Below are 25,309 nucleotides of genomic sequence, written 5' to 3' on the forward strand. Positions count from 1 at the left end.
TTGTGTGTATCCCTGCACTATCTGCATCGAGTGATCTTGGTACATAGACATTGATTTATTGGAGATTCTGACTTTTAATTGTACGTTGTATGTTTTCTCATGCCATTATAAAGCCCTTTGAATTGAAATGAATTGCATTCATTGTTCCAGCAGCAGCAGCTAATGAACGCAGGCGGGTCGGCAGCCCCGGTCTAAAGTGATTTCTCACCCAGTAAATTATAGATGAAGAGAGGAGGTGTAGGGGAAACAGATCCTTCCCCTGTGAGACACATGAACGCAAACTCTCTCTCTTGCACGCACGCACGCACGCATGCACGCACGCATGCACGCATGCACGCATGCACGCATGCACGCATGCACGCACGCATGCACGCATGGACACAGGCACGCACGCACACAGGCACGCACACAGGCACAAAGACCCTCGGACATTCCTTAACCCACCATTGTCAGTCCCCCTCATCAGCTTTTCATTTAGACAGAAGCCCAGGAGGCCATGATGATGACGTGATGTCATCCTTACCTGTTTGTACTACAGGACAGGTCCTTGTTGCTGTGTTCGTTCATTCGTTGGGCCCGCCTCTCCACCTCTCTACTCCTTTCCCTTGTCCCGGCCCTCTTTCTCTAGTAGCTGTTTGCTGTGAATCACCTGAGGGCATGCACTGTGGATACATTTCAAACCAAACATAGGGAGCAGATGTATGGCCGTGCGCGCAGCCGCGCATATACACGCGCGCGCACAAACACACACACACACACACACACACACACACACACACACACACACACACACTTTTTCATCAGTGTTTCCCAAACAGTGGGCCGGGAGACCAATGCATTTGTGTGTAACAGACCAATCTTTATAGGTCATGATTCGAGTAAAAATCTAATTTTTAAATGTTAAAACAAACAAACAAACAAATCCAAGATATTCAATAAGAAAATCACACGAGGGTGAGGGGCGCTCTTATCATCGTATCATGAGGTAAAATAGACACTTACTGTATGTCTATTTACTCAGACACTATTTACTCTGCGTGCAGTACATACTGTACAGAATGTATACCCTCAACTACTTATTTACAGGATGTACAAAGCACATACACACATACTTGCTTGTAATTTCTTTATCTGCAGATGCAACACAGCTCTCTCTTCAGAAAGGAATCTTAAGAATGTTTTTACTCATCATGTCAGTAGAGGACAAGGAGGACCATGTGTGACACAGAGAGGGAATATAGAAGGACACTCATAATCTTAGAGAGTGAATAGAGAGACACTCTCGTAAACTCGCAGTGCACGAACACACGGTACTCGTTCATGTGTTTGGCCCAAATGCATCCCAGAAAGAAGGGGCGAAATCGCCTCATGCCCTGAGGTGAGCAACTCAATGCACGTGGATCTTAGAGTATGTATATTAATAGAGAAGGCGAAATGGACATAGTGCCGAATTTGGTATTGCAGTGCTGGGCCAATTCTGGTCCGTTGACCAGAATCTGGTCATTGTGCACGTTCATGATGACATGTAAACGCTGTTTCATATGTGAACGCGTGCAATGATAGTCAACGGCCAGTGCGTTCATGATTTGGCCCAATCCATCCCAATGCACTCTGTTCCTACCCGGAAGGAGGAGTGAAATCACCTCATGCGCTTTTGAGCAACTTAATGCAAGTGGATGGGAGGAGAAATCCGGTGCCGTCTCTATTATATATAACTCTATGGTTCCCACATGCAGCAGGCTGGTGGTGACTTGCTATTGGTGGTGGAAAGTAACTAAGTACATTTACTCAAGTATACTGTACAATTTTGAGGTATTTATTTATTTACTTGCAGTATTTACAATTTCCAGTACTTTAAAGGTCCCCACACAACGAGCGGTTTTCCGAAAAACGCGTCAAGTGTGAAACCACCTTTACTTCTATACTCCACTACATCAGGTCAAATTTGGACTTTTACTCCACCACATTTATTTCAACACTTAATTTAGTTACTATAGTTACTTTGTAGATTTTGATTATTATTACAAAACATACATTAACCACTTCAGCCCTATAATTTCAGCCATTTGAAAATATGGCTCACAATGCGTCGCATCGCAACGCATTGTGAGCTTGTAGATCTGCTATTTTATACATTTGAAATTTTGAAATGGGACATTCTGCATACTGAGTTGCTTTTATAGTATTTCTATATTGCAGTATTGACACTTTTACTTAAAGGTATTGTAGACAAGTTTCCAGTGTTTGTACACAGAATTGATCGAGTGTTTCCAAACAAATTAAAATCTAGCTCCACCCCCCTCCCCCCGTCATTCTATTGGCTGAGCCAGGTCACTTCGGGCTATGGGGTTGTTGTTGCTGCTGGGAGGGACGCTATGGATATTGCGCTCGTATGGCTAAATATGACATTAAAAAAATATGAATTTCTATCGATATCATAGTTACAACAATGACATTGAGTTGACATGTTTTTTTAAGGGTAACTGTAGCGTAATCACAATATCACAAGACTGACACGACGAGTCCCGCAAATGAGGAAGTAGGAAGTAGTGGAGCAGACTCACTGGCTCTCAATTCAATTATCTTTCATTTGTAATCGTGCATATAAAACATATTGCCCCTCAAATGCCCCAGCCACTACAGCATCGTTCATGTGAACTACTTTGTCCACGGTTATTCATTGCAATGAAGAAAAATCGCTATGATCAGCGACGGCTTGTCACCGTTGGCGAGCACGGGTTGAATGCAAGCTTCAAGCCGGCCGGACCACCCAACCATGCGCTATACATAGCGATTCTCATAATTTCAACAGGCTTACATATCATAAAGATACTATTTCACATGAACAATGGTGAAACTAAGATATGGGGATAATATTATACTTGCAATGAAATCGCATTGCGTTTTCATTATAATACTGCTGGGTCGAACACACAGTCACACACTCGCGCTGTGATTGGCTAAGACTCCGCGTCACCCCCCACACAGACCCTCCTCCCAACACACTTTATTCCGTCCCGAGACAAAAACAACAGTGGATATAAACAGATACAAACACATAGAGGGAGACAAAGGGAGAGTGTATGTCTACAGGGCAGCAGCTCAGCATCAAAATATAGGGGAAGATAGAGGGAATAAGGCCACAAATATAGATAGATAAATATTTTGATTTTTGGCTGAAAACCTGCCTATATCACCTTTAAGTAAAACATGTGAGTACTTTCTCCACCACTGCTTGCTCTTACTCACAGACACACAGACTGTACGCAGCGTCAGCCCACTGTGGCTGCAGAAAGCTCCTATATGCGCCTGCATGGTCGTGACACAGGGAGACGTTTGCTTTGGCCCTGCTTTATAGTAAATAGAACAGCAGGCATTTTAAGAGGGCTTGACTCCCTGTGTGCCTGCATGTCTGCATGCGTGACCCAGTTGTTTTTGCTACACACGTCTTGCCTTTTTAGCTAAAGCTAAAGAAAGATCCTGCAATGGAGTCCATTGCGAGAGTTGTAAAGGAAAAGGAAACGATGGATGCCAGTGCGAAGACGATGGGGACATGATGCAGCTAGCTAGCACTATTGAGTTTGCCGGATGCAAAAAGAAGAAAATGCGTTAAAAGCTTTCACACGGTCAGATACAAAGATACAGTCTACCATTCATTTTCAATGGAAGCAAGCGATATGAAGATACAAAGATACAGCCGACGTTTGTAGCTGCTGCAAAAGCTATACAAACAGCTACCAAGCTACAAAGAAGTTGAGCTAGTTTAACGTATCGTTGAATCTTTTGCATCTGCCAGTGTGAACGCACCATAAGAAGACAACTGTGTCTCTAGTATACAGTGTGAACGCACCATAAGAAGACAACTGTGTCTCTAGTATACAGTGTGAACGCACCATAAGAAGACAACTGTGTCTCTAGTATACAGTGTGAACGCACCATAAGAAGACAACTGTGTCTCTAGTATACAGTGTGAACGCACCATAAGAAGACAACTGTGTCTCTAGTATACAGTGTGAACGCACCATAAGAAGACAACTGTGTCTCTAGTATACAGTGATGGCCAAACGTTTGTGGATCTAGAAAGAAACCAGTGTTTTGTGAGCACTCCTCCTCAAAGGGGATGAATTTGAGAGAAACATTGAGAGATATCCAGATTCTAGAATGCACGTTGCGTCAAGTCATAAGGTACACTATAATTTCCCATAAAATGATAACACACTGCTTTCTTTTGTTAGTCCCCTATTCGCTCTGGGCACACACACACACGCACGCACGCACGCACAAATGCACACACACGCAGAGAGACACTGCACTGACACACACTCACAATTGGCATAATCTTCCCTCCCGTCTGATTTGCTAATCTTTGGCTCTCATTTAGCATATTATGTGGATAATATTGTGTGTGTGTGTGTGTGTGTGTGTGTGTGTGTGTGTGTGTGTGTGTGTGTGTGTGTGTGTGTGTGTGTGTGTGTGTGTGTGTGTGTGTGTGTGTGTGTGTGTGTGTGTGTGTGTGTGTGTGTGTGTGTGTGTGTGTGTGTGTGTGTGTGTGTGTGTGTGTGTGTGTGTGTGTGTGTGTGTGTGTGTGAGAGAAAGACTAGATGGTGGAGGATCAGGTCAACTACTACCTCATGCAGGACTCGTTTTTCTATGTGATGTAAAATATTCACTCACATTCAGTACATTTACTATACCATTTTGAGGTATGCATAATGAGTACTTTTACTTTTGGTAGGTACTTTAAGGATATTTTATATATCACTGCTTTGATACTTTTACTCAAGTTAATTTTGAATACCTGAGTTTCACTTGTAACAGTGAATTTCTACGCTGCAGTATCAATACTTTTACTTAAGTGAAAGATGTGTGTACTTTTTCCACCACTGCTCTGAGGGCGTATACAATAACTTACTGTGGAGTTGGTCTAGTCTAGTGATGTCATAATTTTGCCGGCTACTGTACTGTACAGTTTACACAACTATGCCCAGTATGTATGTACAGTAAGAGTGGAATGCTGATACATTCATGTACCAGCTTCAGTCACACAGCTTTGGGTCACGACAAACCAGTGAAAAATGGTGATAAGGTAAAACAACAACGAGGCCTGCATTTTGGGAAAATGCCTGAGAATAAAGCTTTTATATACAAAAAAAAAGATCAGAACAAAGCAGGCTCGGTTACAGAAATATCTGCAGTTTGTTTGAAGCGCTGGTGTGTTTCTGATTTGAAAAAGAAAAAAAGAAAAAGAAAAAAGCTCCTAACTGGAACCATATTTCACTCCCACAGTCACTCACAGGCAGCGGGATCGAGGGTGGAGCTCACACACACACACACACACACACACACACACACACACACACACGCGCACAAACAAAACAGATCGCTGCCGGTCAGACGTTACTCTAGACATTCCTGGCTTCCTTACTGTGACCCTCCCTGCCCATGCATGGCTCCCTCACAGCCCAGCAGATACAGAGATGAGTCCTCCATCCAGGAGAGGAACCCACCGTTATCGATCTATGATGTTCAGTTGTCTCTCTCTCTCTCTCTCTCTCTGGTGTAATACTGTGGGCTGAGTTGTGCGTTAAGCGTAGCGCTGTATAAAGTAATCTGTACCATATGCTGGGACCGAGAAGTTGCATTGAAACTGACGAGGGGTCTTGAAGCCCAGATTCAGCTGTAATGATCTGCATGGTGTAAATCAACATGGAGGATTGTTTTTTGTCACAATGCTCCTGCTGCAAAAAACCCTGTTGTGCCTACGAGATAAAGTGACAGGGTCATTCTACCTGAGGGACTCAGGGTCATTCTACCTGAGGGACTCAGGGTCATTCTACCTGAGGGACTCAGGGAGAATGACGGGAAAAAGAGAGTGAGATTATGGTATCGTCAGCGTTTACCGCCCTAAAGGGTTAAAGGGATTCTCCAGCTTGCTTCAATTAAACCACTGGGCGCTGTTTATATCGCATTCCATCAATATAGGTTACCTCGTGCATTCGCCTCAAAACCCCACCGTCGCCGATCCCCTGCCCAACCCCAAAACCCTGACTCCTAATAACCCCGTGCTGCCTGCCAAACCCACCTCACCCCTGCTCCCAGAGACTTCCACCATGCGGTGGTGGAAAAGGTACTCAAATGTTTTGCTTAAGTAAAAGTGTAAATACTGCAATCAATGTAGAAATACTCTGTTACAAGTAGAAGTCCGGAATTCAAAATAGACTTGAGTAAAAGTATAAAAGTATTGGTATCAAAATGTACTTACCAAAAGAACCAAAAGTAAAAGTACTAATTATGCAGAATGTCCCGTTTCAAGTTTTCAAAATGTATAATTAATTTTTTTAAATAGCCGATCTACAAGCTCACAATGCGTCACATTGCCACGCATTGTGAGCGGCTATTTTCAAATGGCCAAAATGTATATATAGGGCTGAAGTGCATGGTTACTGTATGTTTTGCAATAATAATACAAATCTACAAAGTAACTATAAACTAAAGCTGTCAAATAAATGTTCCAGAAGCCAAACTTTAGTTCGGTTTTGGTGTTTATGACCCACTTTTTCGCGGCACCAACTTCCCGAGAGCTTTCATTGGAGGCCGTCATCCGAGTTTGGTACTCATGTGGGCCTTCACATCCAGATAGTCAAATAAATGTAGTGGAGGCTTGGGCCATGGCTCAGTGGTCCAGGCACCTTTGCTGGTAATCCAGTCTGGCAGTGTGCCGCGGGTTCGACTCCCGATCCCGACAGCCTTTACTGCATGTCTTCCTCCCATCTCTCTCCCCATTTCCTGTCAGCCTACTGTCTGTCCCTCCATAAAAAATATAAAAAATATGCGAAAGCCACAAAAAATAAATAAATGTAGTGGAGTAAAAGTAGAATATTTGCCTCTGAGATGTAGTGGCGGCGAAGTAAAAGTATACTGAAAATTGGAAATACTCCAGTAAAGTAAAACAAATGCCTCAAAAATGTACTTAAGTACAGTACTTAAGCAAATGTACTTTACTTTCCACCACTGCCTTCCGCACAGACCCCCCTCCCCCCCCCCCCGGGACCTCCAGAAATGGACCACACCTCTGTGCCCAGAATAGCAGCCCACCACTGGGCTGGCTCCATTTAACAAGGCCCTGTAAAAGGGCCCAGCAGATATTATATGTAACACCTAGTGTTCCTCACCTTGTTACTCCCACACAAACCCCTTGACGTAGGTCACACAAGGGTTATTGCGTGTGGAACGTGCAAGCACACGGTTGTTTTCAGTCGGACATAATCAACTTTGGTTCAATCTCAATCAATTGTACCTGTTTTTTAATTGATGTTGATAAACTATGTGATGAAATGTTCTTTTATTTAGTTATAATCGCGACACCGCTGAAAAAGGGACTCTCATGCAGCCCTCAGTGTGTTCTCCGAGAACTAAATAAGGGTTGAAAATAAACGCAGCGAAAATGTCACTTTCATCTCCTGGATTTCTGTCTATATATTCTATTCTATACCTCTTCACATCTATAGTGCTACTGTACCGGTAACAGGAAGACAAACGCGTGTCAGGGATTCTCATTGCATCTCAAATGTGCTCAGGCTCTAGGTTTTATTTGCCTTCTTCTTCTTCTGTCTCCTTCTGTTTTTCTTTGGTCTGCCTTCCTTCCTCCACCCTCTCCCTCCACTGTCCCTCTCTCTCTCTCTCTCTTCCTCCCTCCCTAGTCTGGGCCAAACAACAGGACCCTTGTGATAGCTCACTGAGGAAGCTGCCAATAAGGGCAGATATGTATTTGGCCAAAGAAAGACAGAGAAGGAGAGGGGGGGCATGTGTATTAAAGCCAAAAGAAAGAGTCATCTGGAGAAGTTTAAGTTGGACAGGCCCGTTTCCGGTGTCTGGAACAGGCCAAAAATATCCAAGAAACAGAAAAAGAATTCCACTGGGAGGGGAAAGTACACCACCTCCTCAACACCACTCATTTAACCTCATGCATTCAGCAAGCTAAGCTAAAAAACGTTGAATCCTAATCCGAACGCACTGAAACAGCGTCTCTTTATAGCTTAATTCCAGTGGTGAGGTTTTTTTTTTATAATGGAGCCCGCAGATCCTATATCATGTTTCATATATGGGCCTACGGCGCAAGTGCTGTACTGTTTGGCACAGATGTGGTGTAATTTGCGACAGAGGGTCAGTAAAGCCAATTCATTTTTAGAAGAAACTAGCTCTGAACTGAAGTTGTGTTAATCTTCAATCACAGTATGAGTCCCTATGATGTTGACAGCTGTACTCTTTGGCTTAACACACAAAAGCCGGTATGTGCATGGGCTTTCCTTGGAGGCAGTTCCAACACACGTGCACACACATACACACACACAAACACACACGCACATGCACGCACGCGCGCGCACACACACACACACACACACAACCTTAATGCACGTGTTATACTTGTACATACAAATAAAGAGAGACTCAGGGTAGAGTCCCTGCTTCTTCGCTCGGAAAGGAGACTGCTTAGGTGGTTCGGGCTTCTGGTTAGGATGCCTCTTGGGTGTCTCCCTAGGGAGGTCCTCGAGGCACGTCCCACTGGGAGGAGACCCCGGGGCAGACCAAGGCGCAGTTGGAGGAATCACATCGACTCACTTGCCTTGGAACGCCCCGGGATCCCCCAGGAGGAAGTTACTAATGTTAATTGCTCTGGAGAGGGAAGTCTGGAGCTCTCTGGTGGAGCTGTTGCCCCCGCGACCCGACTACGGATAAGCGGTTGAAGATGGATGGATGGAATAACAAATAGGAGCTGCCGCTAGCCTATATCCAAAAAAGAATCATTGAAAAATAAGTTAATGCCTTTAGGCAAAACTCAATCCCACCTTCATTACGCATTAAGGTCTATTTACAGTACAGAAAACTGGGCACATTCTGTTATGTTAACACGTTGTGGTTTCAACGGCTCGGCTGCTGCTCCAACCAACGTCCAACTAACTGATGTGAACACACAAAGTGCCCAATTTAGGTCATACAACAAAAAAAGCGGTTCAGTCAAAGTTAGGTTGCAGTAGTGTGGGTCCAGAGCCCAGGAATCATTCAGGCAAGACAACCAAACCAAACCTAAGAAACGGAAGGTGGAGAAAGGGGGGAGAGCCCTCTCTCACTTCCACTGATTCCTGCCTGTAATGGTGTGCAGATCCAGTTTGTTTGTATTGTAGGTCGGCTATTCACATGCACAAAGGCAGAGAAGAGAGAGAGAGAGAGAGAGAGAGAGAGAGAGAGAGAGAGAGAGAGAGAGAGAGAGAGAGAGAGATGTGATTCCAAGTTAGTTCCACAGCTCTATTTACACATGGCTTTATTCTAAAAGTCTATAATTGTACCTACATTTTCTATTTTTGCTTGTTTTTCACCCCATACTTGTACTTTACATTTGCTTGGCATGTAAACGTTTTTTTCCCATGCCAATAAACCCCCTTTGAATTGAAATTGAGGGAAGGGGGGGGGGGGGGGAGAGTCTGCAGTTTCTCATGACCGTGTGAGCTGTTTGCTTGCTTGCTTGCTGCAGAAAATTCCCCCTTTCCTCTCTCTCTCCCCGCCCCCACATCTTGCCTCCATTATTCCCGTGTTTTTCGAGGCAACCAACAACACAGAGATAGAATATAGAAACAGCAACGCAGTCACCGCAGGGGGAATCAGTCTGAGAGGAGAGAGTACTAGTCTAGTACATTTTTATGCTTTTATATCTGTCGTGTAGGTCCCCTGCGCTTGTTCGCCGTTGGTACGGTCTCTCCAGTCTCCAGTCCCGTGCTGCCGTGCATGTTCGTTCGTTCACATCACTGACAACGTTCGTGGTAGTGTGCACGGTGCCGGTGTATTACGGTAGAGAAAGGAGGAGGAGGGGGGGCAGCCCGGTGTGTGTGCGTGTGTGTGTATGTGAGAGAGAGAGAGAGAGAGAGAGATAGAGAGAGAGAGAGCCTTCTGAGAATAAGGGAGGAGGATGCAGGATGGAGAAGAGCTGCTGAAAGCGTCGCCGTATGGAGGTCGGAGGAGGAGGAGGCGTTCCACCACCACGAGACCTTGCTGAAACACTTCTCTGTGTTATTGTTGAACTTATTATCGGCCTTTAAGAAGAACAAACAGCAGCATGGGATTATGTCTTCTTGCGTCCTCGGTTTGCGCGCTGTCTGTGTATAAATAACATTTATTTGGAAATACACACGCGCGCACTGCACAGGGGAAGGGAGTGATCCGATCCGCGTCGCTGCTGGCTGCTACTAGCCTACATGCGAGTGGCACCGGTCGGTCAGTAACATGGATGCTGATGTGCCTCCTCTTCTAAGGCCGGATTAAAGGGATTTTACCGAGCCGGCGGCGGTGGACTGGTGGTATTAATACACGTTTTCGTTTCGTTTTGGGGGATTAATTCGGCTCGTGCAAAAACGAAACCCCTCCTGCTTGTGACGGAGCGTCACGGACGGTGAATGTGAAAGGTAAAAGCGTGTGTGTGTGTGTGTGTGTGTGTGTGTGTGTTGCTGTTTTCGGCACAGTCATGATAAGATGTTATAGGGCTTGTCTGTCTAGTGCTTTTATCGGCAAAATAGAAAGACATGGACTGTGGAGACGCGGCCAAGCGGCTTGCTTTGGACGATTATAAATAAAACATAATCGTTTCATCGTTTTCCGCTGCTTTGTGTGTCCTCAGTGACAGTCTCACCATACATATACATGCCAGTGAGTCAGGCCTTTGAGGATGTACTGTAGGCTGGCCAAACAACCGACAAAAATGTCGGTTGTTGTTTGATGTGAATCACTCTATGACATGATGATGAGGTACACACGCCACTTTTAATCATCTTTACACGTGTGCTTCAAAACCAAATGGCATCTTTAAACATCACTTTTATATTTCAGTGCATTACACCATTGTTCAGTACAGTGTTCAAGCTCAAGGCTAGTGAGTGCCAATGTTTAGTGTATTGGCCATGGGAGATCAAAATACAGCACAGTCTTTATTACTATTAGGTACTGTAAGTGATTTCTTGTTTTGTTGTAAGTTTTTGTGTGTAAAGGTAGTCACTATATTGTGATAGTATCATTGCTATAAGTGTTTGTTCTCCCTGTCTCTCCATGATCTCTTTAATAAACAGAAAATACATGTTCAGGTAGGTGACCACATTTCAGCCAATCAGGAGAGAGTAGATATTTATGAGCTTCATTTTGATAGTGTTTTTATTTGTGTCATCACTTACAATTCCACTTGTTTAATCTGTATGCTGACTGCGTTCTCTATCCTGATTGGATAAAATTGCTATCCCAGTTTCAGTTTTGGTTTCTGAAAATGCCCCCCCTCCAACTCCAACTCCTGTTACTGAACAAACACTATAGCAATGAGTACTATCACAACATAGAGCTTTTTAACACTTATTTTTGCCAAAGAAAATCACTTAAACTACCTTTAAAACGATGATGTGTTTTGCAGAGCTTTTTCTTTTGTGCTCAATCAGAGACAGCCAGCAAGTTATTCATACATACTGTATATGGAAAGTTAAATTATATTTGTATTTGTCGTCCATGGAACAGTAAGAAGCGTGTGTCCAATTTGTGGCATATGACATTTATACTTAAAATGTAGGCTATTTACTGTAGATAATGAGAAACTGTCCCTGCAATATTGAGCTACCCAAATGTAGCTGCCAGGCAGTGATTTATAACCTTGATGCTATTGTACTATTCCCAAGGGTGATCCAAGCGAAGCCTCTGTGTGTGTGTGTGTGTGTGTGTGTGTGTGTGTGTGTGTGTGTGTGTGTGTGTGTGTGTGTGTGTGTGTGTGTGTGTGTGTGTGTGTGTGTGTGTGTGTGTGAGAGAGAAAGAGAAAGAGAGAATGAGAGAACACGCTGTCTCTTCTGCCTGTCTGTCTGTGCTTGGGTGTTACTGTGCACGTATTTGTGCAAGTGTGTGTGTGTGTGTGTGTGTATATGTGTGCACGCGCATGTGCACGCAGGTCAGCAGATAAAACTATATTTGTATAAGATGCCTGTGTGAACAGTGTAGGCCAGTGGTTCTCAAACCTTTTTCATGTCAAGGAAGGAACCCCGAATTTAATATATATATATATATATATATATATATATATTTGGGAGTGTATATATATACACACACACTCCCATCTGAAAACACTTACGTACCAGGGACCTGCATAAGAGGGGGGGGACCCCGGACCCCACTTTGACAACCACTGGTGTAGCCCACTCTTTTCACTAGAACGTCCCAGACTCAGGGACAAACAGTGTGGTTAGCTGAGACACCTATGTGTGAACGTACCACAGTGTTCAAACACATTTTGGATTGTAGTGTTATTCGAACCAACCAATTACTTTTATTGGCCAATAAAATACAGATACTATCCACAAACAGATCTGTATCTATATCAGATATAACAGTGTGCTTGATAGAGTGCATCCTCTCAATAGCCTAATGCTTTTAGTTTTATTTTGGTACAGTGTGTGACGTGTGTGTGTGTGTGTGTGTGTGTGTGTGTGTGTGTGTGTGTGTGTGTGTGTGTGTGTGTGTGTGTGTGTGTGTGTGTGTGTGTGTGTGTGTGTGTGTGTGTGTGTGTGTGTGTGTGTGTGTGTGTGTGTGTGCACAGGTGCACCCAATCTAAACCCCCAAACCACATCAGACGAATGAGCGAATGGGAGGGTTAACTAAGCCCTTCAAAGAACTGTGCAGGCACACACGCACGCGCACACGTGCACACACACACACACACACACACACACACACACGAGTTTGGAGACAGTACTCTGCCTGTAGTATCTTCAGTTCATCAGTTCATTGTTATAACTCTCACCTCTATGCTAGCTGGCCAGTGGTGAGTAGGTAAGCATAATATATTACAGTAAGTAGGCGTATATTACAGTGTTGTTGAGGACACAGCCGTTCCACGCCAGCATGTAAGAGCCCAGAGGTGGCCCGATATGATCTCTCTAATCCCTAGCCTGAGACGGACTCGGCTGCCGTATGCGATGCATACATTGCTATATGCAGAATCTGTTCTCCACATTTGACCCATCTCTTGGAACAGTGAGCCACAGCCGTGCCATGCTCGGGAATCATTTGTAGATTGATTGTATCCTCTAACCCCCCAATCCAACGTTGATGCTGAGTGCCAGGCAGAGAGGCATTTACTCTAACCCCCCAATCCAACGTTGATGCTGAGTGCCAGGCAGAGAGGCATTTGGTGGGTCCCATTTTTACAGTCTTTGATATGACCCGGTTGGGGAACGAACCCCGACCTCCCAGTTTCAGGGCAGACACTCTAACCACAATAATACATAACGCTGTGTTTTGAACAACACTGTCTCACTCCCCAAAAGGAATATTGTGACCACTATGTGCCTTGAAGAAGGGGGGGCAAATAAGGCCTATGTTGCCTTTTTAGTCCAGTTGTCAGCGTTTTTGACGGTCAGACAAAATAGCCGTCTCAAGCGGACTTGAGCCACGGGGTCGCTGAACGTTGCGATGTCCACTTGAGCTTCATTGTGCTGACGACGATATGTCCCGATAGGCAACAAAATCCTAAATCATACATTCCCCAAAAGTCACATGGAAAAACTGCCTTTTGGGAGTTGAGACAGCGTTGTTTTGGATAGAGCCTGACTGATATCAGTTTGCTAATAGGTTGATCTGGTGACAGAGGAATATTGTGCCATTTCTTGGATTTTCAATTACCGGAATCATTGAATCATTTTGAATATAGATCTCACGTGCTACAGAATGCGCTTGACCATGAAGTGGTCTCCCTCCCCCTTCCTCCTCACCCGGTCTCCCTCCTCCAGCCCCCCCCCCCCTTCCTTCTCACCCGGTCTCCCAGATGTGGGGGAAGCGTAGGTGGGACGAGGAGGGTGTTTGTGCTCCTCAGGGTCACCACTTCCTGTCAAGAGAGCTAGAGAAACTCCACATGTGCTGAGAGAACACACACACGCACGCATGCACACACACACACACACACACACACACACACACAAGCGCTTGTGCACAAATGCATTCACAGTTTTCACACGCAGAAGTCTCTGGCAAGGCTTGTACGTCTACTGTGTTGAAGAATTAGATTTATTTAACCTTTACGAAAATAGCAGATCTACAAGCATACGACGTGTCGCAATGCAACGCGCACCGAGCTTGTAGATCAGCCGTTGGGGAAGAGTGTAGCACGAAAACAGAATAGAGCCCTGTGTGTGTGTGTGTGTGTGTGTGAAACTATTTTAATTTTTCCACCATTCCTTGTCTCATGATGGTCGCACCTGCTTCTGTGTTTACGGCCTGAAGTGGCCAGATGGATGTCATCAGTTCTTTGGCAGTGTTTACTGTACCAAAAACACACCGCAATAATAACAGCCCAACGCACGCACGTGCACATACATAGACACACATGGACGCCGTGCAGAGTATACGTGCATCTTTGTGATGACTGTACTGCACTCTCTGACTGTGATGGTGAATGGACTTCCTGCTCAAACAGGAATGTCAGTTATGTCTGTCGGTTAGGAAGACATAAAGCCAGGAAACATTCTCTCTATTGTGTCGAGTAGTTAGTGCTGCTATAACCTTGTTTGCAGTGTGTGCAATGCACACACAAAGACACACACGCACACACACACACACACACACACACACACACACACACACACACACACACACACACACTAGTGGCATACACACACCTTTGTAGATACGATTGGGTTTGTGAATAATTGTGAACTCAAACGAAAATGTGGATAACTGTACATACATAAACATGAGTCTGACACCCATCGTGTTAACAACAATGCCTGTGTCTTGTTCTTCTTTGTCTTCCTCAGATGACGGAGGGGAGGCGATGTCAGGTCCATCTCCTGGACGACAGGAAGCTGGAGCTCCTTGTACAGGTGATTCTTCCTTGTTTCTTCTCTCTCTCTTCTGGCTCTTTGCTGACTCCCCTTTCATTCCTTAGAGCAGAGCTTTTCAACCCCTTTCATATCGAGGACCATTATTCATTCATCATTTGAGCCACGGACCACCATTAGATGAGATCTAGCCTAGTGATCGACCGATATGATTTTTGGCCGATATTTCCGATTACCGATTAGTGGAGAATCAAAAAGCCCGATAGCCGATATTATGACCGATATTAATTTAAGTAAAAAAAAATTTTTTTACAGTAACATAAATTCTAACACAATAATTCCTTTAAATGCATTGGAGAACATTTATTGCTTATAAAAAGTTAGTGCAAGAAGCACCAACATCGTTTTCAGTAACAACCCCTCCATCAAATGCAGCTTTAATTTAATTAAAGTGCAAACATGTACTGTAGCAGAATATGGAACATAGTGCTGTATGAAGTGCAGGCACAGGCTTAAAACATTTATTTAAAAAAAATAATAATAATAATCAGTTTATTTATCCAAATTGGTGATCTACAAGCCCACAGAACATTGCAGCATGACATGTTGAGAGCTTGTAGATCTGCTGCCCAAACTCCCCAAAGCCATGTGACCTTGTTGTTTTTACTCCACCACTGAAATTTGCCACTTTCAATATCATAATTTTATAGCAATACAAGACAATAGCCTTTTATGTCTCAAAACACTGGCCTACCGTTAAATTATTGTCAACTAAATAAATATGAATTAGAAATTAAGACAAATATTGACAATGCTACTGATTGGTTCATTCTTCATTGGCTTGCAGTTAGTTATTGCACATAGCCAAAATGCAATAATAATAATAATAGGCTGGTCAGGATGGGGGGAAAAGTTGTCCTTTTAGAAAACAGTTGGCTTGCATGCATGCACGCGCACGCACACACACACACACACACACACACACACACACACACACACACACACAGCATGTGGCCACTGGCCACGCACCCACGCGCGCGCACACACACACACACACACACACGCAGCATGTGGCCACGCACCCACGCGCGCGCGCGCGCACGCACGCACACACACACACAATCAAAGAACCGTTTACAGCTGCAGTAAGTTTGCAGCGTTAGCATTGGAGCTAGCGTTGGCTAATGTAGGTCTACCACTGTTACACCTTCTGTCCCTCTCAGTGTGGATTTTATTTTTGTTAATGCAAGATGAAAACAGCAATGCTTATGGTTACAAGGTTAGTATTACTCCTTCTAGCCCTCTCTCTTTTTACTCCGTGTGTGTGGAACTGGGAGGGAGGGAGGGAGGAGCGAGCAGGCACAGCGTGCTGTGCTCTGTGTGTGTCTACTCCTCCTGAGTCTGTGTTACAGTCAGACACGCAGCTAAGCTATATACATCTCCTTATAACCGTACTCTACCGGATTTTCAATGAGAGTGGAGTGGTTGTTGTACTTTTTTGCGCATTTATGACAAAATATAATAATCGTTAATCGGCCGTTTTTTCCCCCGATTATTACCGATACCGATATTAATAAAAAACATGAATATCGAAGCCGATAATCGGCCACGGCCGATTATCGGTCGATCACTAATCTAGCCTCTCAGACGCAAAACTTAAGAATATTTTGTTGTCATTGGATAAGAATTCTATGCTGTACTATTGATGTTGGTACCATTAGGAGAGATAACAGGCAATGTTGATCAAAATAACAATTATTCTACATTCTCTCTGAATGTGCAGACTTTAAATTAAGTAATGCAGATGTTTAACAATAATTTAACTCTTGAGAGTGTAACATTCATTTTACACTCTCAAACCCAAGAGGATCCATTTGGTTACCAACTCTCCATCGTTTATAGCTGGGGACCACCTGGAACCCCCTCAAGGACCACTGGTTGAAAACCACTGCCTTAGAGAGAGAGAGAGAGAGAGAGAGAGAGAGAGAGAGAGAGAGAGGGAGAGAGAGACAGGGAGAGAGAGAGAGAGAGAGGGTTGGGGGGGAGTGAGAGAAAGAGAGAGAGTGAGGGAGGGAGAAGTGATGTTAGCGCACCGTCCTGAGGGGCTCAATTACTGCTGACCAAGAGAAAGTGGTGACTTTGCTTTGCCTTGCCTCTCACCTGATCCCTTGTTGCGCATGCATGCACGCACGCACATGCACACACACGCACACACACGCACAGTGAACCCAACTGTGACCCTATAGGCTCCTTACAGAAGCCCAGCAGACACACAGACACACAGTTTACTCCTAATGATGTCCTACTAAACAGTAACCCATGCTCTCCTAACCTCATCCTTTATCCACACACACACAGTCTGGTCGCCAGGCCCACAGACAGTAAAACATCCCCCATCCATCCATCATTCCTCCCAGACATCTATCTGTTCGTAGCTAATGATGCCTCATCTTATACCTCCAACCACCCTGCCCAAAACAAAGCTCGCTTGAGCCCCTAAGTACATTTACTTAAGTACTGTACTTAAGTACAATTTTGACATAGAAACATAGCTTTTTCAGAAGACTGTCAGGATGTAGAAGACATTTTTAGAATCTGATCTCAGGTCAAAATGGGTTAAGTAGCCCTGTGGGCCTCTCGGGCAGTAATGATACTCAGCTCCATCCATCCCTACCTCTCTCTCCTCTCTCTCTCTCTCTCTCTCTCTCTCTCTCTCTCTCTCTCTCTCTCTCTCTCTCCCTCCCTCCTGGCTGGTCAGTGGGACAGGCAGGAGGTCATCTGTCCTGGCCTGCAGGCCCGCCTCAACGGTCATTTGACAGACTCATCCATGACAAACTACACCTCCTCTCACGTCTCCATTTACTCTACCCCCCTCCCCCCCGCCCCGCCCCATCCCACTCCACACCACCCTCCCTCCGCTTCCATCTGTCTCTTGTTGGACTTCCTGGTTGTGATTGTAGAGGATGCTTCACTGTCTCCACCATCCCTCTGTCCCAGCGGCGCATCGGGGTTGACTTGTGATGAATCGAAGCGTTTCTTTTCTTTTTATGTCTGGAGCCGCGGCCGCGTGCCCAGACGGTTGAGCTAACCATCCGGGCCCTCTTCCCCTCTTCCTGACCTCCCTGCTCCCCTTGTGTCGGTCCAACCATTATCCCATTCCACTGGATAAGCGGAGTGAACGAAAGGGAGCGTATAATTACTCTGAAGAACGCTGAAGAAGGAGTAGAAGACGACGAAATGATTGGAGATGAGACTCCCGAGGCAACTAGGGATGAGAGCCCTGGGTATTCCTGGAGAGAGATAGATAATGAGAGAGAGACACATACGCACACCAGAGAGAGAGAGAGAGAGACACACACACACACACACACACACACACGCGCGCGCTCTTGCACTCGCAAACCGAGAGTGAGAGAGAGAGGGAGAGATAGATTAGGCCAAAGGAATGGCAATGGGAGAATAGAGGTGAATGGAGAAAGGAGAGTCTGCAGTCCATGTGATTTGATTACTCGGGCAGAACAGTTCTCAAATAGCCTCCTTTCGCCGCCCTCATTCTTCCCGTCTCTCGCCCCCTCTATCTGATCGGACGACATCTCTCACTCTGCTGCTGCCACCTCACCTTTACTCTCCCAGTGTCTTTCTTATTTCTCTGCTCTATACGTCTTATCTCGCCTCACCTTCCCTCATAACTCTCCTTCTTAATGCCAAAGTAGTACGATCCCATCATCTCCGCCTCATCCTCCCACCCTCCGCCCATCCATCCGTTCATACTCCTTCCTTTACCCGGGAAAGAGGAGACGAGAGACGCAGGAGGAAGTGAAAGAGATATACCGAAGGAAAGCAGAGAGAGAGAGAGAGAGGATGTGACTGAAGAAACAGAGAGAGTAGTGGGAATAATAGTTCATTGAGACACTTCGGCTCAGATTGATCAAGACCATTTATTGCAAAGCTTTTGCATGATAGTATGGCGGTGTGGCTCTGCTCATGTGATATCAGATGATCTGCGTACAGAGACACAGGTCTGATATCACATTTGATATCTCCGATTATCTGTGCACCAAGACACAGCTCTGATATCAACAACCCCCCCAGAGCAGAGCCAAAGATACAATAATCTATGAACAATACACAGTAATGACACATCAACACATGATGTGGGGGAATGTTCACAAGCTGCTTGACGACTCAGCATAGAGAAAGAGAAGTGAGCTGAGGCATCCTCCTGCTGTGTCGTATGGTAGTCATATCATTATGCAGGACATCTCCCTGTCCAGCGCAGTTACACCCAGATTCAAATGTGTGACGCGTCCCTGAAGAGGAATGTTTTGGGGCCTAGAAAGTGTATCAAAGTGTATGAAAGTGATCAAAGGGTAAGAATTTGGCAGAAACTCTTGAGAGTCCGGAGAAGTTCCAGTTATTTAAGTTCTGCCACTTGGATCATCCCTATTCAGGGAGGGGGGAGAGGGGGGTATTTGCCAAGAATGGCTCTACCACGCAATGCGTTGTGAGCTTGTAGATCAGTTATTTTGGTTAAGAGATTTGGACTGGAGCAGAGGCTAAAAAGAGTGAACCAACTAGAAATGCACTCTGTCTCGGTGCCAACTTGCGCCTTGCACACCAGTATAGGCCATGCATGGCCTACTTGTGCACAAGCAAAGCATGCAAGTACTTGCAAGTTACATCATCATCAACAGCCAATAAGGGACCACCATTCTTACCCCGACATACATAGATACATACATATCCAGCCGATTACAGTACTTGCGCGCTCTGCTTGCGCAAGTAATTACAGAGCTGACCCCCGTCAACTATAAGTAGTTTACTTTAAGTATAAATGGTGGTCTAATCTGCTGTGTTCACACGGGCAGATGCAAAAGATACAAAAGATGCAAAGCTACACACTGACAGCGTAGTTGTAGCTTTGCGTCTTTGTTGAAACCAGCTCATATTTTTTGTAGCTTTGTATCTTTTGCAGCAGCTACAAATGTCGGATTTATCTTTGTGTCTTCATGTCGGTGGATTCCTTTGAAAATGAATGGTAGACTGTATCTTAAGTTTACATCTGCCCGTGTGAATGCAACATATGTGGTAATTATTACATTATTAAACATCATTTTACCCACGTGAAATTGGAGCAAAACATAAAGGAAAATAAAAAGACCTTATAGCAAGTCTTAATGTATGTGATGAAACATGTTGGAGGAGTGCAGGGGCATGATGTGATCATCATCGCTGCAGAAACCTGGTCGATACATTGATCTGTTATGGCGTCAGCGAATGCTGTTTTTTACAGTGTGAGAATGGCTGTTCCAGTGGCCGTTTATGGCTCGTGAAAAAGACGGGATGAGCGAGCGAAAGCATATGACAGGAAGAGAGGATGTTATTAACAGAACTCTTGGCGTATCAGGATACAGCAAGCTCTCTCTCTCTGTCGAGCGGATGTTTGAGTAGAGCATGGGGTGGTTTTAGTGGGACCGTAGAGAATTCCAGTGTTATTCTGAGTTTTTCCTGTGCTCCGAGGAGGAGAACCACGGCTCTTCTTGTTTGCCAACAAGGACGTCTTGCGCTGGGAATGGAAGCTATAGCAGAGTCAAGTTAATAAAAAAGAACGCGTCTGAGACTAGCGGCAAAGCCAACCACCTCCACCACAGCCTGTCTCCGAGGTGCTACAGTTGGGCTACATCATCACGACTTGCGTGATCATTTGACAGGGCTGTGGTCGTGTCAGTGCTGTTGAATCCCCTGCTATGACAGATCATGTGGTGAAGCCAGGCAGAGTATGCAGACAAGGAACCACTGGATCGCCTTTTTGCTATAATCAGCTCATATGCACAGCTTTTGGCTCCAGCACTGTTTAATCCCAGAAGTGTCGTTCACCCCTTCCTACCTTTGAGTGTGTGAGTGTGTGAGTGCGTGTGTCAGAGTGTGTGTGTGTGTGTGTGTGTGTGTGTGTGTGTGTGTGTGTGTGTGTGTGTGTGTGTGTGTGTGTGTGTGCGTGCGTGCGCGTGTGTGTGGGTGTGTGTGCATGTGCATGATTAGCCCTTTGTTTATTGAGGGATGCCTCATTAGCAGGCAGGCAGACTTATTGGAAGTAAACCGTGATGAGACCCAAATCGCAGCATCAAACATCTGCACTCGCTCAGGTTAACCTGTTATGAGGTTTGCTGATGAGTGAATAGCTTACTGAGGAGGATATGTACCATTGTCAAGTTGTTGACTCAGCTGGTCAGCACTTCAGAATAAAGGCTCTTATGAATGGTGGTCTATAGGCGGCAGGCTGTGGCTTTTTGTGACCTTAAACGCCGGCGGGGAACGAGTTGATAATGATGGATTTTAAATCCATTTAAGATGACAACGTGTCCCTGCAAAGACGCGCCCTTCCAGTTTACTCTTTGCAACATGATTGACTGCAGACATCAGGGGACTCGGTGTGTTTGCCAGCAAACTTTCTTATTTGGCTCACAGATCACCTAAGACTTGCCAAAGAGTATTGCTAGCAAATTTGTTCTTCAAACACTATATACTGTCTGTATCTTCACCACAACACTTTGAGGGGGGGGGGGGGGGGGATGCTATATATGGATGTACTGAAATGACTTTAATGGTGTATTAGTGAACAGAAAAGCTTCCCTCAAAAGAAAAACAAAAACCAAAACAATCCCTGGAGGCGCCAAGAGCTGAGCTAAACGTTGACTGTAACTTCCTGTCTAGTGTGTGCAGTTCCCAAACTATTTAGTGCCCGGGACCCAAAACAGAAATTAGATATTCGCCCCCGGAACCCAAACTAGTGAAAATAGCAGATCTACAAGCTCCCAACGTGGCGCGAAGCTTGTATGATTTTTGTTTCATTTCTTCATGACATTACTGAAATAAAATCATTGGATTTTGTTATTAATTCATGAAACGTCATGTTTTTTCGGGAATGTCTTTTGAAAATGTTATGAAATAATAATAATAAAAAACCAAATGTAGGTCAAACAAAGGCTATGGAGAGTGGGGACCCATAACGATGTGTCCGCGACCCACAAATGGGTCCCGACCCACTGTTTGGGAAACAGTGGTCTAGTAGTGCTGCACAATTAATAGAAAAAGATTGAGATCTAGATTCAGCACTAGTTGGCTGTCCAATTAATTTTAGTCTTTTAGTTTTTTAGCTGCTCCCGTGCTTGCGGTTAGGGTTAGGTTAGGGTTTGAGGTAGGTTGTCGGTCTAATGACAGTCGGACCAATAGAATGGAAGAATGGTGCAGCACTATGGTAGTGTGTGCAGTGTTGTTGGTCTAGTGTGTGCAGTGTTGTTGGTCTAGTGTGTGCAGTGTTGTTGGTCTAGTGTGTGCAGTGTTGTTTTGAGTGCAGCACTAGGTCTAGTGTGTGCAGTGTTGTTTTGAGTGTCGCTCAGCCCTCTGACTGTGGGTACACATTAAGTGTGTCTCCTCCCTGCTCCTCACTGTAATTCCTATGCCGTTTAATGACCTGTGCTGCTGAGGAGGCGCGGGGCTAAATGTCGGTTAGCACTAATACCGTCTGAGCTAGCAGCAGCAAGCTGTCCGCTCTGATAGATTGCTACGCTGGATAGATAAGCAAGTGTCTGTAGAATGTGTGTGTGTGCGTGAGCATGCATGAGTTCTGTGTTGTTCAGCCTCTGCGGTATATCAGTGTGTCTCCTTTCCTCTGTGAGTGTGAGTGTGTGTGTGTGTGTGTGTGTGTGTGTGTGTGTGTGTGTGTGTGTTTGTGTGTCCGGCCGCAAGTCTGTGTGCATTTGTGTGTCTGTGTACCTTAGCTGTTTGCTAATGTGTCTGCGTCTATGTTTCTCTCTGAGTGTGTGTGTGTGTTTCACACACTCATTTATTATCTGTCACTCAAGCTATCCAGGTCATAATTAGTATTCTCCTGAAATAGTATTACACTTCCTAGAATCGTGTTAGGTGCCTGCCATCTCACAGAGGTGTGCTGTGCTCCTTGTGTGCTGTGTGTGTGTGTGCTGTGTGTGTGTGCTGTGTGTGTGTGTGTGTGTGCATGTGCGTGCGTGCGTGCGTGTGTGTGTGTGTGTGTGCGTACACGCCCATCTCAGATGGGCGTGTGAGTGAGTAAGCGAGTGCTGGTTATATCTCTTGAAGAACCTAACTCAATTACCTTCCCTAATGCACTTCACGTGGCTATTATTGTGCGTTCAGTATTCATGATCACGTATCTCGTATTCCATCATGTGCCTTTTGATCACCACCCTTTCTTCCCAGTTTATGGAAATGGGTTTCTTTAGGGGAGGCGTTTGCCGTTCGTTCGTTGTGCATTTTGTTTTCACAGCCGTCATTCATTCCACCACGTTCTTCTTTTCTTTTCCAACCTCATCTCTCCTCATTGGTCACCGTGTCTGTCCATCTGCCGGTGACCTCTGTGTTTATTGGATGTTGTGCTGTTGTCGTGTGGCGGCGTGCAGACTTGTCTAATAATTGTTGTTGCTAGGGCTGCTGTCATCTGCTGGCCAAGTAAATGAGAGACCACCACTGTTTCAGAGCCCACCAAAACATTCATTACAGCAATTACAGAATGAGAGAGAGAGAGAGAGAGAGAGAGAGAGAGAGACTGAGAGAGAGAGAACAGAGCGGACGAGGGAGAGTGAGTACGGCAGGGGAAGAGCGACATACAGTACTATACAAAGACCCGGGAAGATGGAGAGAGTAGGAACGCACGGCGACGGATCAAATGGTATTATGTGGCTGTTGTGATCGAGTATATCGGCTTGTATACGTGAAGCTGATCTGTCAGTCATCCGTTCCATCCGTCCATATATATGTACGACTGTCCGTAGCACTGTTCGTCCACACCTTCTCTTTCAAGGCTTCACTTTCTCTCTCTCTCTCTCTCTCTCTCTCTCTCTTCCTCTCCAGGGTCTTTCTGTGTAGAGGGATGTGTAGGCGAAGGCCTATTATATAGGATCTAGGTCAGTGGAGATGTGGTGTGTGTGTGTGCGCGCGCGTGTGGCCGTGTGCGTGTGTGTGCATGACATCATCCCCTTCCCTTTAACCCATTTAGACCTGAGGCCGATTCTAAAAAATGTCTTTAAATCATGACAGTTTTCTGCAAAACCTATGTTTCTATGTCAGTCTTTCTCAAATATTTTCATGTCATTTCATGTCATCTGTAATTGGCCGCCGACCCCCATCTGAAAATATGTTGTTCCAGGGAGGGACCCCCCAGAAGCAAAGATTTGAGTTAAAAACATTAGCTCTGAAAGAATATATACTTGCGCACGTCGTGCGCGTGTGTGTGTGTGTGCGTGCGTGCATGTGTGTAGGCAGAGAGGCACACCCATGGTTAACCTCAGGGTGGGGCGCTCTGTTACTCAGAATGTCACAAACCAGCAGCATATGGCAGCAGCCGCCTGCTTCTGCTTTGATAGACTCTGTCTGAAAGCTCCAATGTAGTATGCAGGACATCATCAACACATTTGGTCACAGAAGCCTGGAAATCAGGCTGCTGGCTAACTAGTAGATGCTAACTCGCTCGCAGCAGCCTTGTCGTTAGTTAGACACACAGTCCGACAGGCATTAGTCCGACAACACCGTCGCTCCCAACATGCGGCGTGGCCAGTTGCAACTAACCTGTGGCAGGTTAAAACTAACCCGTTCTTTGAGGTTCGTTTTTGGCTTTTCTGCCTTTATTGATAGTATCAAGTGAAGACTGACAGGAAAGAGGGACAGACACGCAGCAATGGTCGTCATGAACGGGACTCGAACACGCAACGCGCTGTCAGGCCAAAGCCTATATGTGGCATGCACCTGGACCACTTGACCAGCAGGCGTCCCAGTGAGGTTAGGTTTTAGGTTTGGGTTCTGGGTAGGGTGTCAGACTCATGACTGTAGGACTGTTAGTACGTCGGACCAAACAGTAGTGGATGGGGACAGAGGACCAAACAGTAGTGGATGGGGACAGAGGACCAAACAGTAGTGGATGGGGACAGAGGACCAAACAGTAGTGGATGGGGACAGAGGACCAAACAGTAGTGGATGGGGACAGAGGACCAAACAGTAGTGGATGGGGACAGAGGACCAAACAGTAGTGGATGGGGACAGAGGACCAAACAGTAGTGGATGGGGACAGAGGACCCAACAGTAGTGGCTGGGGGACAGAGGACCCAACAGTAGTGGATGGGGACAGAGGACCTAACAGTAGTGGCTGGGGACAGAGGCAAGCCATGACTCTGCAGTCGAAAGACATAAGCGAAGAAAGGAGAGACGGGAAGAGAGGGGAGGAAGGGCAGGGTACGTGCACAGTCAGCAGCATCCACACACACACAATCTCATCCATCTCTTTCCCCCTCTCGCTTTCTGCCTCCCCACGTTGGTCAGAATGCTTAGTCACTGCAGTGAATCGATAGCCGCTGAATATGGAGTCACACACGGCTGCACAGCGTGTAGTTTGTACAGGTACACCAACCACGAAAACAAACCACTACACTGGT

General features: G+C 45.4%; 1 protein-coding gene across 13 annotated transcripts in view; it reads left to right on the forward strand.

Annotated features, from left to right (window-relative positions):
* The window catches only part of frmd4a (FERM domain containing 4A), a 165,938-nt gene that overhangs the window by 79,131 nt on the left and 61,498 nt on the right, over positions 1-25,309 (forward strand). For 12 of the 13 annotated variants that reach the window (XM_080762548.1, XM_080762552.1, XM_080762553.1 and 9 more), the window contains exon 2: positions 14,826-14,891. In XM_080762548.1, the coding sequence (XP_080618674.1) occupies positions 14,826-14,891 (66 nt within the window). Of the gene's footprint in view, positions 1-9,974; positions 10,455-14,825; positions 14,892-25,309 lie in introns of those variants that run through there. The other variant, XM_080762547.1, reaches the window with a different exon arrangement.

This window comes from Protomyctophum bolini (genome assembly GCF_963924005.1).
Source record: "Protomyctophum bolini genome assembly, chromosome: 4".
Taxonomy (NCBI): Eukaryota; Metazoa; Chordata; class Actinopteri; order Myctophiformes; family Myctophidae; genus Protomyctophum; species Protomyctophum bolini.